The sequence below is a fragment of the Platalea leucorodia genome, assembly GCF_965183815.1.
Source record: "Platalea leucorodia genome assembly, chromosome: 7".
NCBI lineage: Eukaryota > Metazoa > Chordata > Aves > Pelecaniformes > Threskiornithidae > Platalea > Platalea leucorodia.
In genome coordinates this window covers 67,407,835-67,423,603 of record NC_138829.1, presented here as the reverse complement: position 1 = coordinate 67,423,603, position 15,769 = coordinate 67,407,835, and the positions used below count along the sequence as shown (strand labels likewise).

Here is a 15,769-nt window from a genome sequence, read left to right as displayed (position 1 = left end):
TGTTTTGTTTTATACATAGCTTTGTCATCACTATCGTGTCAGTGTGCACTTGATGTGGTTAGCCAGCACTGGGAACTGATGTCTGGGGGCAGGGGATGTGTTCTGCTCATGACTGACATTGCACACACTGATGCAGTCCTCAAAGGACAGACTATCTGGCTGAGTCTCTTCAGGTTTTCCTCATTCTCTTCTGGCTTTCCTGGTCTTAGGATACATTTTTCTTCCTCTTTTTACTTTGGGACATGCAACATTTTAGTCCCAACCAGATGAGGTTTTTAAAGCATTCGTGATAGTTCTCCAGGTGCATAAACTTTCTTCAGTTTTTCCAATCCATCAGCATGTAGTATTTTCCCTTATTAGTTCTGAATCTGGAAGGAATATGGACAAAGTGCAACTGAGCATTAATTCTGATGTAATTTTATGCATCACTTACCACATTCACCAAAATATTTTGCATCATTATAGTCTCAAGCAGGAACATAAATGTTCCTTATGCACATTCATAGTCCTCTGAATATTTTAGTGTCTTTGATGTCAAGATGGGAGAAGTGAAGAACTCTCTCTTTCTTACTCCACAAATTCTTTTTTTGGTTCTATTTTTAGCATAAAGGGTTCTGTGAAGGTTTAGTTGAATCAATACCAAAATAATTACTATTATGTTTAATATGCCTATATTCTACCCAGCTAAATAACAAAGATCATAAATCTAGAAAATGGCAAGTTTCTAAAGCAAGTATCTAAAGCATGTTTCCAGTCCCAAAAATACCTTGCCAACGTACATAGTCTCCACTTAAGCTACAGAAAACACAGCCAGACAGATTTTGTAAATACCATTTAACAAACTATTGAATCAAATACAATTTTGAGTGATAACATATTGACAGTTGAAACTGATTTTTTTGCAATGATTAAAGTAAGGAAAAAGAGACTTATAGAAAATTGCCATCTGCAAACCACTCTCCTGTGCTTAAAAGACAAAGCAGTCTCTAGCCCGGAAGGTGAGAGCATAGCATCATTTTACTGGCTGTATTATTTACCAAAGTAAGCTTTGCGTGCTAAATATTTTAAACTGTGAGGCCATTCAAGGACAGATGTAAAATCATGCAGTTCCTTTCAAACCTCCTCAGAGAAGATTTAAAATACTTTGCTAACACAGCTTTCAAAGTCAGGCCTTGGAAGCAAGGTCTTTTCATTGCTACCTGATGTAGAAGGAATTCCTTAGTCCTACTTTACAGATACTGGCTGTTGTCAGGGGGTGAACACTCAGTAAATCCTACAATTTCTACTGACATGCATGTTCTGTTCTCTGTTATTAGGTCCTGCCATGCTTTCCAAATGGCTTTCACTTGGATATCTGAAGCAAGGAGGGGGGCGGGAAACACTAATCTCAGAAGAAAATCTAGACTTCTTTTCATGGCCACCACGAGCAGCTGCATATATGGGCCATCATTGGTAGATAAAGTATCTGGGAATGTTCAGCAGTCCATTTGACTAAGTGGTGGCTCCTGTCTGAAATGTCTGAGTCTTCTGTTGTTGAAATTGTAGCTTGGAAACACCGTGTGATTTATATGACCTGTACAACATAACCATGTAATTGCAAGATTGCAGATTCAACTTCAGATTATTCATGGCTATGTTTGCTTTCTATTTAAAACCACATTTTGTCTTGACACGTTTTGACTGTACAGGTCTTTACATCTCTCAGACGACTAACATACGGTCTGTGAGGTTAAGGCAGGCAAAGCTTTTCCCATCTGGTCTCTCCTTCTATGTGTGTATGGAGTTGAACATGTACAGTTGATCGTTGATATCATAAGCTTGTTCTTTCTTCTAATTGATCGTTTGTCTTTATTACACTATGTGCAGTATAACTACACACATTGCTGTTTACAAAATGCAATGTGTACATTTACACTTGACATGTCACCAAAGTAAAGCTAGTCTAGTAGACTGGCTGAAACATTGTATTTTTATTTTGGAAATTTCCCTAAAAATTTAACATTTTTGGTCTTGTCAAGAGTCATCAAAAATGATCAAAGGATAGTTAAAATAGATCAGAATGCACTATATTCTGCCATTTCTCCTGTGCTTTGGGAAGGTGAAAGTACGGCAAAGAAAGGCAAGATGCTGGTTTAGGGATGCTAATTCAACATGCTAAGCATTGCAAAATAGCTGGACTGGCTGAGGTTCTGGTCTATAATGCTAATAGTAACTTGAACTGAATGGATTATGACCTAATTTATGAAAATAGGCTTAGAGGAAGTTTTGGTGTCAAGCAGTCTGAAACTCATTTTGTTGCAGAAACAATATGCAATAAAATGTGAAGTTAATCAAGAATTATATATTTTTTTTTTGACATTTAAATACAGTAAATGGCCCCAGTACTTTGAGGCAAATTACTTTTTACAGCTTCCACATCAATACAGCTGTTCAGAGAACATTATCAATAATAGCTGACATTTGGAATGTGCACAGAAGCAGGATGCCAGGAGATAACAGTAAAGACTAACAGTTTGGTTAGAGAGGAAAAGACTTCTTTTGAATACTGCCTTACTTTTCAGTGTATATTAAAAGATATAGCAAAGTGCTAATAATGCATTTTTCTGAAAAAGGAAGCATGTGCTTTTCTTTTGTAGGCACAGTTGACTGCCAAATTTTGGAGGTATGCCTTTGCCAAATGTGATAGCCTGTTGGGCAGAGATTCAGAGTGGAAAACAACACATGTGCTTTGATACCTTAAATATTTGGGGCTTTGTCCTTTCTAATATAATTCAGAATCGCAGTCTGTGTAATTTCACAGTTACACAGTACAACCTCTATCGTTTAATTATATATTGTCTGAGGTAAATGATCAACAAATTTCCTTTGACCTTTGCTGAACATCGATACTGAATTTTGTCATCAACATGAAAAAAAAATGTGATAGTTTATCTACAAGGAAATATATTTTGTGGGCATAATTTCAAAGAACTTTGCATTGTCACATAAAATACTTCTAAAAGTGGCTGTTGTATTAGCATTGTCCTAAGAAAATGTTGTTTTATAGTATTAAATTGTTACCATTTTAGGGCATGACCCCACATCTTGCAGAAACCCTCACTTGACTTTGAGATACTCACTCAAGTCCATATTCGTGGCAGCCTTAATGAAAAGGAGATATTCCTGTCAGAAATAGGAATTGATTGGCAGGTGACCAGGCAGATCACCTTCTATTCCAGATGTTCTTAGAGGGAGTATGTCCCTTATCCTCTTGATTGATTAGGCTTTCTTATAAGTACTAAGAAATGTTATCTTCAACTTTTTATGGTGTTTTTTAACGGAAATATTATTTATTGATTTTTTTTTCTGAAAATATTTAGTTAGTTTATAGATAGATGTTATTTACTCTCAGACACCAAAGAATTTTAAGCTGTACTCAGAGCCTTTTTTTATTTTTTCATAATAGCCCTTAGTGCCCCAATATGAAATATCTGTATCTTATGTTGCTATACTGAGCTTGAATAGGGGGAAACACTTTTCAATAATGTGGAAAAGTAGCTCAGTTTAAGCTTAGGATATACTGCTTTCCTCCCCCCTCCCAAGAGGAGGGATCCTGGTGTCCTGGTGCACCACCACACCTGGCATAAAAAGGTAAGTTCACTATCATGGGTAGGTCAGTGATTCCTGAAGAAATAGTGTTAATGGCTCAAAAAACGAGGGTATGGGTCCTCTGAATTAGCTGACTTCTCTTCATCTTGCTGAATGACTTTTAGGAAATTATTAAAGATTAATGATGATTGGATTAGAGTTCTGTGCCAGTAGAGTAAAAATACCCCTGACTGCCTATGCAAACCGTCCTGTCCCTACATTTGCATTGAGTGAGCTGTTTACCGATTTACTCCATGCTGCTTATAGATGGCACAGTCTCCCTGCTAATGCAGCCGGGCCACTTCAAGGCTGAAGATCATCTCTCACGTCCTGCCAGCTCAACCATAGGTAGGGCTTGTGTTGCTGCCTGCACCTGATACAGGAGGACAGTGGATGGTGTTTAGGTTACGCTTCTGATGTTTTGAAGATACAAGGATGTGGCTTATGGTTTTACTATACATACTGACTGTGGTAAATCGCTACCGTGATTTGCTTAATGAGATATAAGAGAATGTGAACTCATTTCTACTTCATCTGTTCCAAAGATGGAGCCAGCATTACATTGCCTCCTGATATGAACTCTACCCTTACAGAAGTCTCACCTTTCAAACCTTGTAGCACTGGTGATAGTGCCTGCATAGAATTTGTGAATTAAAAATAATATTTTAGAAAGTGCTGGAACCTCCTAACATGGAAATTATTATACTTTGGGAAATCACTTTGTATTCTATAAGTGGGGAAACACCATACCAGGACAGAGGCAAGAAGAGGGTATTATCTAGTACCTGTTATGTAGGTACTTATCTCTCAGTATACTGAATGAGCACAGCATGGTGGAAATATGTTTAATATGTGAATCAATCCAGTAAAACTGCCTCAGGGATATCTGTTTCCTAATTGAAAGATATTGTAGTAGCTTCTTCATAACAGCTGATGTATGTTTTAGATGTCTGTAGATGGCACGTGCAAAACTTCTTTTAAAAATTAAATATATTGGCCAAAAAGTTCTGTAACAACAAATACTCAGTGCACTGCTACTGAGAGAATTCAGGAGACAGAGCCTGTTAATATTAAAGCGAACCTGAGTGATATGACTCCACAGAGAGCAGCATAAATGTATTCCTTAGTCATCTCCTGCCCTTCTCCTTTCATAACTATGCCATTTATGTTTTAAGACAGATGTTGACAATTCTGGGATGCAAATATGCAAGGATCTAAAACATGCTTAATGCAGCATTTCATCTCCTGCTGCTGGTACAGCAGAAAAAGTGAAGTTGTAGAGCAGAATGTAACAAGTATGACCCTTCACTCTTCTAGTCATAGAGGAGCCTGTTTTTTGAAAGTCAGAAATGCGTTTTATATTTAGATTGTTTTTATTTACGTGTTTGGTCACATTCAGAATGCTCTTTTCATTTCTGTGACCTTGCCTTAATAGAGCTCTCACTGAGCTTTTTTTTTTTTTTTTTATAAGCCTAACCTGCAGCTTGCAGCAGCACCAGCTTCTTTTCACCATTCTGTTCACAAATGTTGAACAAATGAAAAGAAGGAGCTTCAGGCGAACGTCTACCTAACTAGGTGTTCTGCTTTATTGATCCCACAAACCATCCCCAAGGCACTCAGCCACATCTACCAAAGGGAAAGATCAAAGAATTGTCAGGTTTCTTCTCTAGATAATCTTGCATGGCATAGGCAATTACCCTTCATTTCAGATACAAATCCTGTAAAATGGGATTCTGTATTTAATATGCTGCTATGTTTTTAATTAGAATATCTGACATGGAAAGAATTAGAAATGGCGTTTGCTTTCCCATGACAAAATCCTGTTGAAATGACGGAAAGGTGTAATTGAAAATTAAACCAGTCCAATAAATATTTTTGTGTATTAGTTTCCCATCATGAGCTATCTCTACTCAGAGATAAGGAAAATAAATTGCCCTGACCCCTTCCAATCCAAAAGCAAAAAACACCCTGGAAAAAAAGAATCCTTGGTCCAGTACACCGATTCATTGCTGTAACATAGAAATCCACTGCTTCTGAATGATGAGAGATTGAGAGAATTTTTTTCCCCATTAAACTATTTAAAACATGCATAGAAAAGATTGCATGTACCAACATTTGATATTGCATCCTAACCCTATAAACAATAATAGTCATTCAGGAACTTGCTTTTTTTCTGAAAACAATTTTTTTGCCTGTGGGTGTATATTTGCAAACTCTGGCAGATATTAATATTCAGGTGCGTGTTTTAGCAAGTGTGAAAATTTGCCAAATTTCAGTTATTTTGGATAGAAAGAAAAGCTTTGGATTAAGGAAGAGTGCAGCAAGTTCCCAAGTATTAAGAGAATTACCAGTGTACTATAATCTTCCTTTTACAGAGCAGATCTGTCTCTAGTGCTCTCTTTTTTTTTAAATTATTTCATTTACATTTTATTTACATTTATTTTATTTACACATGGAAATGGAGTGAAGCTGGGGAAGTTCTGATTGGACATTAGGAGAGGGTTCTTCACTGAGAGGGGGGTCGGGCACTGGAACAGGCTTCCCAGGGAAGTGGTCACGACACCAAGCCTGTCAGATGTCAAGGAGCATCTGGACGACGCTCTTAATTATATGGCTTAGTGACAGGTAGTCCTGCAAGGAGCAGGGAGTTGGACTCAGTGATCCTTATGGGTCCCTTCCAACTCGGGATATGCTACGATTCTATGCTTTTATTTTATTTTATCAGTACATGGAGGTGATAGCAGGTTACAGGTTGCTTACAGGACATAGTGAAGACTGTGAACTCCACCTGGCAAATAGAAGGAATAGTGATAGCTCCCAAATGACTGTTCACCATGAACGAATTGCAGCGTTCTGAGTAGGCATCATTCACCAAGTGATTCTAATTGTGAGGACTGGACAGGAAATAAATCACACCTTAGATGAGCAAAACCTATTGTGACTTGGAGACATGCAATTCAAAATACAGACTAAAAAGGATGAAAAACAAACCCTACATCTTTAAATGTAGTGCAAATTGTAGTTCAAATATGGTAGTCATTACTAAAATTAATGTCTTTGATCAGAATTTTAAAGAGCTTTTCAGCCACTGTTTTTACCTGAAGAAAAGCTAGTCCCAGAGACTGCCAGATAGCTGGTGATTGAGTAACTGCATTACGAATTTCTCTTGAATTCAGAGCAGAAGTATTTCTAATAACAATCATGAATGATTGAGCCCTAAAGTGACTTGATTCCTTAGATCCCATAGCACATTTTTAATATAAAATACTGCTATGGAAAATCGGCATCTTACATCATTCTGTAAAAACGTTAAAGTTTTAAAACACACTAATCCTGCTCAGAATGCTGAGGGTTTGTCAGTGAATGACAAGGGAGAACATCTTAAATCCAGCTGCCTTTGAAGAGCACTTAAGCACTTCATCTTGGGCGGGGGAGAATAGTAGAATTTTTGCAGGCATGAGCTTTTATGGAGAAGCCAGTGTTCAGACTTTCTGTGTGGAAACATTAAAAAGCTGAAATACATGAAAAGATTCTGAGAAAAGAGCACGTGCGTGAGGAAGGCTAGATCGAAGATGAGTTACTCTGTATTTGCGTAACAATATTGTAAGTCAACAGATGAAATGCATTTTTTAGATACAGAGAAACTTCTAACTGCCTCTAAGCTGCTGTTTCCTTTTAAGTGGTAGGCAGGCTCACATTTACACACTGATCTGTTCCACAGTTAGGATGGAATCAAATTTCATGTGCTACAATTTTTTCCTGTGTTATACTTCCCAGTTTTTTTGCATGATCAGGTGGGAATGTGTCTAAAAAGTTACTGTCTACTGGATCCAATCCAAGATACTGCAATGTGTTACCTTGTTATGACTTTAAATATATATATATATGTATATTTATCTTCTCATGCTTCCACTTAAAGAAAGAGATAGAGAGATTGAAAAAAAAACCCAAATATCCAAACTGTATACTTTTTATTATTGTTGTTCTGTATCTCCTTACTCTGGTTCATTTAACACTGTGCTGTCATTTTTACAGCACCTGTTTTATGATGCAGCAAAACCATGGTTGTAGCCATGGCTAAGAGATGTCTTCAGACCACCTCATGCCGCTTCACGAGTGCAAACCAACCAAAACTCCCTTAATGGAGAGATTTGCAGGTGATGTGCAGCAATGGTAGTAGAGGCTACCCCCAACAAACTTCATCTAAGGCAGGACTCGAGTAGCAGTAGCGTGTATGGAAGCAGTTGCCTGAAGTTACCGGTGTTGTCATCTGGCAAATGTTAGATGGCTGATAAAGCACAGATAAAAGATAGTGGTGTTGCATTTCAGTTTTACGCAATGGGATTATATGGGGCACAACTGCAGGCCATACTTACTGTGCCTCAGACATAAGGAATTGCTTATTTGCTGGAGCAGAGACTTTCGTATAAACTTAGGCTATTGCTGTGCTTAATTGTCATATATGCACAAAGATGGGATACTAACAAAACCTGGTTTTGTCAGGAGGGAGCTCTGTGTGCCTGGGTATATTTCCTGATGCTGCCCGCCCTTTTCACTGCTTCCCTGGAGCACAAGTTATTCCAGGTTAATGTTTTGAAGAAGTTGTGGACACAGCACTTCTCAACTAAACAACAAAAGCGTGTGCTCAGTTCACTTGAAGACTGCGTTGGTGTTTGGGCTTCCCCGCGTGCCTGGGGATTCATGGAAACGGTGTGCTTCTAAACAGTTGTACCTGTGACCTGTGGCACCCAACCCCAAACTCTTGCTAAAAGCTCAAATAAGAGCTTTTTGTGTGTTGCTTATCAACTCCTTCAGCTCAGCTGGACTATCTGAAATTCGGGAGAAAAAATAGCAGGCTCTAGTATTAAAAGGGATAGATATGTAGAGGAAAAGAAATGTATACTTTTTGTTTGGGGAAGCTGGCTCTTATGTGCCTTTATCTGTAATGTAAGAGTGTAAGACGGGGGACAGGTTACAGAAAAAAATCCAAACCAACAAAACAGGACATTAAAAGTCCAAATACATCTCAGCTTACAGCAGCAGCAATGTAACGTGTTTGCCGGGGTTACCCAGTTCGGTTGTCAGCTTCTGGGTGTTGCATGTGTCTCCTAAGTACAGTGCAGGCAGAGGTGTCGGAGGGCATTTCTGGGCGCGGAGAGGCTGAAGCCTGGTTGTGGTGAAAGTGGGCTTTTCCCAGGAATTCAGAGCGAGAAGGACAATGGTGCTTTCTGAGTTTAAATCTGGACAGATCTGAAAAATGTGCAGTTCATGTATGCATCATCAGTTCTAAAATACACTGATGGGAAAGAGTCCTTCAGCTATTTGGCACACTTGACCACTGAAAAACTGTGGGGAAAAGAGACTCAAACATTCTCAAGAATATCAAGGCAAACTCGTCCTCTTACAAAAAATCACAATGTCTTCACAGGACGTAAAGGAAATGTAGAACTGCGGCACTTAAGGTCTTATCTGAAAAACCTTACATAGTAGAGTGCAGGAAACTCATTTTATCTGTCTCAGAAAGATGAAGGGCTGAGCCAACCCTGCTGGGATTAAAGCAGTCGCACTGTTTCATGCTATATAAAACATTTTTCATGATCGTCAAATACAAAGCTAATATCCAAAGCAAAATGGGTACCAATATGTTGTGATATCAGATAAGTCCAGATATTTGATTTTGGTCTGTTGCTGTCTTCTGATTTCCCTCCTAAGGGCACAGTGAATGGCTTTGGTTTAACAGGAGATGGAAAACAGTTCATCTTGGCAATTGGCCCTGACACTCCTGCCGAGCAGAGTCCACGTTTTTTTGTTGTTCTTGGGTTTGTTTTTTTTTTCTAATAGGATGCCCATAAGAGAGAAATGTTCCAGTGATGAGCAGGGGCTCAGCCTGGTTTGATTTGCGCCATTCATCAAGGGGAGGCAGAGCCAAATTTATCTTGTATACAACAAACAACTGCTGTCAGACCTCAGATAAAACGTCTGAATTGAAGTTGATTGCTGGGAATAATTTTCTGAGAGAGAAAGTGATTTTCTTTCCTCAAACATACTTTGTGTCCTCACGCTTTCAAAGGCTAGCAGGCAAGCTAAACTTGTATTGTACTGATGATGTCTACATTGTATAGTTTGTTCATCCTGGGTTGAGATCTTGGTGCTGTTTCAAAGAGGTAATACTGGTGTTTCAAATTATGAAACATAAACATGAGAGTATTAAAGCCGTCATCTCTGTGGCCAGAGGTCAAGATAACCTAACTTCAAGAAATAACATCTGAAAACCTGTGCCTTTTACATCAGTGGCATAATTTTACCCTTCTGTAATATGTGATACATCAGATAAATTTTAATGCCCATAACGTCAGATTTACGATGATGATAAACCCCTTTACACTGGACCCAGGGGTAATTTGTCACATTTAACAATGCCTATAAACTATGACTCTTGCCTCGTGAGGTGTTTATGGTATATGCTAAATAAGGAGGGGATATGATGAAAAATACAGTAAGTAGCTATATAATTAATGATTTTAATAAAATGAGTTTGCAGAAAAGGAAGGAACTAAAACTGCAACTGTAAAAGCGCTTCTATTGAGTTTTTAAGTGTATAGTTTGTGTTTTTCTTTTTAAGTCTTTGTCCAAGTTTTCCAATAGGGAGATGGGAATTGGAAAAAAAAAAAAAACAAAAAAAAACCAAACTAAAAAAAACCCGTCACACCTCTCAGCCATTATGTATTGATATTGTAGAGAGAAGGAGATAGGAGAGGGAAGGAAACCTGAATTTTGTTGAGATAAAAGTTAGCAAAATTCTTTAACAATATGAAAAGACAGGACTACTGGCCTCATGGTTATTGTTTTCTAAGAATGCTAAGGTAGTCATATCTCCATATTTTTCTTCCCTCTCTCCCCCTCCTCTGGTGAGATGATGTGCTCAGTCTGTCACGGTAGGGATTGCTGCTTTTGTAGCAATGTATAGGTGTGTCTCTTCAGATGTTTTGGCAATTAATTTGGCTGGCTACCAGCCTTTGATTCAGGAGAATAACTGACAGAAGTGAAGGGATTATTCTCAAAAGTTAGGAATAGAAAGGAGTATATACCCCTCTAGCCAGCAAGCAAGGGGTTTTTTCCTTGCAGGTTCCAAAGGCGCACTGGCAAAGCAACTATGACACTGCAGCTTCTTCTGTGTGCTTTTGTATCAGTGGGAGATCTTTAGGCAACCTAAATATGGGGTTACTGTCAATATTCATATAGTGAATTCAGCTTCCATTAAGCCCAGTCTCACATATTGAAAATAAAATCAGAACTCAAACCAAAATATGTGAGTGTTATGTCAGTATAAGAGGAAAGGAAAAAAAAAATGCCCAGGGACTGACTGACAGATCTATTTAGGAATGAGGCAGAAAGCTTTTTATTTTCAGTATGGAAGTTCTGTGAAGAATACGTTAACAAAACTGACAAGCTGTCATTGAGAGTTCTCACTTTTTTGGAGGACGCTGATAGCCACTGTACTCAGGTGTGGTACTGTTTCTTGAGCGTGGGTACCAGGACTGTAAGAATCGACTGCATGGGAAGTGACAACAGGATTCCTGCACATGTGGCAACCACAGACAGCAGTTTTCTGCACCTGAATTTAGGGATGCACTGAAGTTACTGGTGCAAATGAGTTAAAAGGTTTAGTAAATTAAGAATTAGATACTACAGTAACTGGGCTTAATGATGGGATTACTCCAGCTAACAGTTTGTACTATAAGCTTTCCAAGTTGTTCAAATACATTAAAATACCTATTTAGTTTGAATAAAATGGGATCCTTTCTCTACGTCTAAAAGGCCATGTCTAATTAAAATCATTATTCTGCATAATTTTTAAAGAGGCTGTTAAAGCGTGTTTACAGATACTTCATTCATTCCTTACACTTACATTGGTTTTTAAACTTGAAATGTCCAAGACCTTTTCCATTCAAGTACTTCATAACAGATAAAATGTTTGAAATAAAAACTGTAAATTTCTAGTTAATTTAACTTATTTATTGTTGTTCTTTGAAGGATGCTCAATAGGAAAATAAGAAGCATCCTCTTGAATCCTTATCTAAGACTTAGAAGTCAGAACTTCTGTCCTGACTCAACAAGGATTTGTAACCTAAAAATCTCACTGATTAATTGGTCTGATTTTGAATAGCCCCTTTCTAGCAAACGTACAGAATATGTACCTGATCAGACTCTTCATTTTGAAACATTTAATTCAGAATCCCAAACAAATCAGGCTCTATTATGCTTCACGTGTTTTTACTGGCATACTTCACATTCTGCTATAGAAAATGATCACTATTAATTAGGATGCAAAGCTATATTTGACAGTGACATGTGATTTGCTAAGTAACGTAAACACTCAAATTGTAAGCAAGAAGTTGTCATCTACCTCTGACAAGCTCCTACTTATTATGCTCTTGATAATTGTAACCTTTAATGCTTGCTCTCATTTCTAAAAACATTAAGTGCAGATTAAATCATGACTGTTTTACCTACATTCTGGTAACCCTGATTTTTTTTTTTGTTGCTAGTAGACTGGATAATGAGACAGTATTGGTAAATCCTGTTAAACCTAGCTAAATTTCCAAAATGGAGCCCATCTCCTAACTTTAAATATTTTCATTAATTTTTTTTTTTTAACTATATTCTTTTGCGAGGCTACTTTGGCACAAAATGTGGAAATTGCGACAACCATCTAATACGATGTGTGTCCTTTCGAGGTGGTAGGCATTCAGTTCTTTGCATTCTGGGTTACTGCAGGGCCTTCTCAAAACAGCATGTGTAAAAGTTACTTGTGAGCTGTTAATAGAAGTATTTCCTAGTAGCTTATGCTTGGTAAAAAGAAGATAAATGAGTAAAAACAGAAGGATTACAACTTATTCTTACTTTGGTTCTGAATTATGGGTAAAGTCTGTTACCTAAACCAACGATCGCCAGGCTGTAGGGGGACTGGAGGATAATGAAGCTAGTTAGTCAAAACAAAGTGATGCCTTGACTTCCTGGGCTAATGAAGTGCAGTTCCCTAATGAAGCCATGCCTTCGGCCCATCTGTTTGGCCATCACCCGGAGAGGTGTTGCCAATCTTTTATGTGAAACCAATCACATCTACTGTGTGATCACAGTACGACATAGCTCTTTACAGGTGCACCCCTGGTGAGCAATAGATGAGCTGGGTGTGCTTCATCTCTTTGGTTTCTATTTGGTTTATCTTTGTTCATTTTTTATCTCCTACCCAGTTCCCTTTGTGCAGAAGCAGTTGTCTTGTTCTGTATTTCTACAGTGGTTAGTACAATAAGGTGCTGCTCTGTGATGAGCTGCAACATAATTTTCAAATAAAGAACAAAAACTAACCAACTTTGAGGCTTATGAGAACAACGTTTGTTCTCCCTCCCCACACCCATCCCTTTGCAAATCACATTTTGTGAGGCAGAATCTGGCTTGTCGCATTCAAAGTAACATCCCAGCTCCTTTTTGTTGCGTCACAGAACTGTGGGTGCCCGTGTCAAACAGCTGGAAAAGACTTATTGGTTTTGCAGTGCTGTATGTTGGTGCATGGTAGATAGCAACAGTGCAACGTGTGAAATGATGTCATATCTTCTTACTTTGGAATTGTGCAAAGGAGGTTTCAAATGGAATTTTAGTTTCTTTGCATTCGCTTTAATAAGAAAACTTTTTTCAAGAACAATTCTGAGCTTCTGATTTTGGAAATAAAGCTTCCACTGTTTCAGTGGGATGTGGACCTAAATTTGAATGGATGTCTTGGATGGAATTACCCTTTTTTTCTCTAATGCCAGCTTATTCTTGTGCATGATACTCAAGAAAGCTATTGCTATTCAGTAATAAATATGCATTCCTGAAATATGATGGGCTACGTTTCTGTAGGTATGTTTGCAGTTTGTTAGCACAGGAGAAGTTGTTTTTGGTGTTTTTTTCATTTCTTTTTAGTGTAAGCATGTTACGTCTAGCACTTGAAGATCTGCTTATCGAATACTTATATTTCTGAACAGTTTTGAAAGACGTCCACGCTACAAAGAAATCTTTAGCCTTGACTGTCAATTATGGGATAATATGAGTGAAGAGTGCAGAAAGAATTACCAGACTATTGAAAATTCATTTTATCAAGGTTTATTATTTTCCCTGAACATGAGAAGAAATACATTTAAAACTCCTACATGAAAAAGCATATTGACTTGGCAAAATGTTATCAGGTAGCTAACCTTCTAAAGTTTTTGATTACTTGGAGTTTTAAATTATGAAATTTAGCAAAAAGACCCCATGAATTTGATCATCAAGGTCAAGTGATGAGATCTTGGCCCTGTTATGCAGTTGTTATAATGATTTACTGAAAATGATGTTGAGCTATGCAGTTGACACCAGGTAGGGATTAGAGGGTTTTTTCTTTCCTTTTTTACCTCAGCACATCCAATCTAAATTGCTTTCAGTTGCTGGAGTGTTTTGGAAGGTTTCTATGTGCAATCCTGTTCCTGTGAAAGCAGGTTTTAATGCGAAGTCATAGCCTTTTAGAATTCTGTAGGAGAGGATATTGTGCCATGATGCATCTATCTCGTCTTCTTATCTGTGTCTTTGCTGGTGACTTGAAGGTGTTATCTATGTATAAAATAAAACTAGTATGATCAAATATTTAAAGGGTCTCTTAATATTTCAGTAACTCTCGGTAATAAACTCTGTTATTTTTTTTCCATCCTCTCAGAACAAAAGCCTCAAAAACAAGCTCCTGTCAGGAAACAAGCTTTGTGGTATTCATGCAGAAGAGGTAAGTAAGGTTTCTCTCTATTCTAAATCTAACGTACCCAAAAGAAGCTTGCGTCAAAGTCTTTTCTACTGAGGTTCTGGTATAGGTTATATATGATGCGTGTATGGTGAGTGTTCCTAAAGCACTCTCATCTCAACTTATTTCTGTGACTTCACTAGAAGCAACTCAAATATATTAGAAAGCAAGCTGCAAACTCAAATTTCAGACAAATAAAATAAAGTTTGGGCATGCTTATGGAAAGTATATATAGCTGTGTAGACGTATATTATACATCTATAACATATATAAAACTGATTTCCTTTCCCTGATCTCCATGCCTCGAGTAAGACAGGAGTAGCTAAATACCTTTTTAAAAATAATTTATAGAGACAGGAAAGATTTATTATTGATTCCTAGAATGTTTCATTACTTCAAGGAAAAGAGGGTCACTTTATAAAATGCAGAGAAAGAAATCTCCCCTCTACTGAAGAGCAAGCTAGCAAAGATAGTTGATCATAGAATCATTGAATCGTTTAGGTTGGATGATACAAAAGTCCTGTTGTTTTGCAAATACGTAAATATACAAGTAACGGCATTCATGCAAGCAGTCCCTTTAGCTATTTAACTTTTCATTAAAGAGAATATTACTATATATGAATCTGATTTACTCATTTACATGACTTTAGTCATGGTTTTTGCATATATAACTTCTATGAAAGTCATTGCACCTTGCCAGAATGAAACGGAAGCGTAGCACTTCTCTTCTTGACTAAAATTTTCATAATTATGGTTGAACGTGTTTTCTTCATTAAAGACTACTTTTTAACTTAGAGGTCAAAAGTGATGAGGTCAAAGTAATGATTTCTAGTTATATTAGCTATTTAGCCTAACTGAAGATCTGCAACCACCGTTTCTGAGAAATCCTCAGTGGTAGGAAATAATAGGGGTTTGGGGGTTTTTTGCTAGCTAGTGAAAAATCTATATTATCTTCCTATATCACCATTGTTGCTTTCAAACATGCCACAGTATATGAATACAAATTTATTTTTTCCCTTGTTGACTGCTAAAAAATTGGCAGTGAGTGCAACATAGCTTTCTGTTTTCCCCTTTCTCAAGTTTGTTTTTCCTAGCCGCATAACATCTTGAATGTTTGATAATTAACTTGAAGATCTTTTCCCTGATTATGTCTCCTTTAATATTTGCAACATAAACGTCTTTAAATCTAAGGGTGAAGCCTAAGAGTAAATTAAATTTAGTGTAATGTGACAAGGCTTGCTGTCAGAGAATTTCAGAAAACCAAACATAAGCTAGCTAACTCTCAAGGCAGCAGATTGCGAGTGTATTTTAAACCTTAAGAATCTCAGACTTTAT

At 37.5% G+C, this 15,769-nt stretch overlaps 1 protein-coding gene across 1 annotated transcript in view; it reads left to right on the top strand.

Moving 5' to 3' along the window:
* The window catches only part of LUZP2 (leucine zipper protein 2), a gene marked incomplete at its 3' end in the record, with an annotated part of 198,263 nt that overhangs the window by 114,755 nt on the left and 67,739 nt on the right, over positions 1-15,769 (top strand). The window contains exon 6 of the mRNA XM_082318626.1: positions 14,357-14,419. Within this exon, the coding sequence (XP_082174752.1) occupies positions 14,357-14,419 (63 nt within the window). The remainder of the gene's footprint in view (positions 1-14,356; positions 14,420-15,769) is intronic.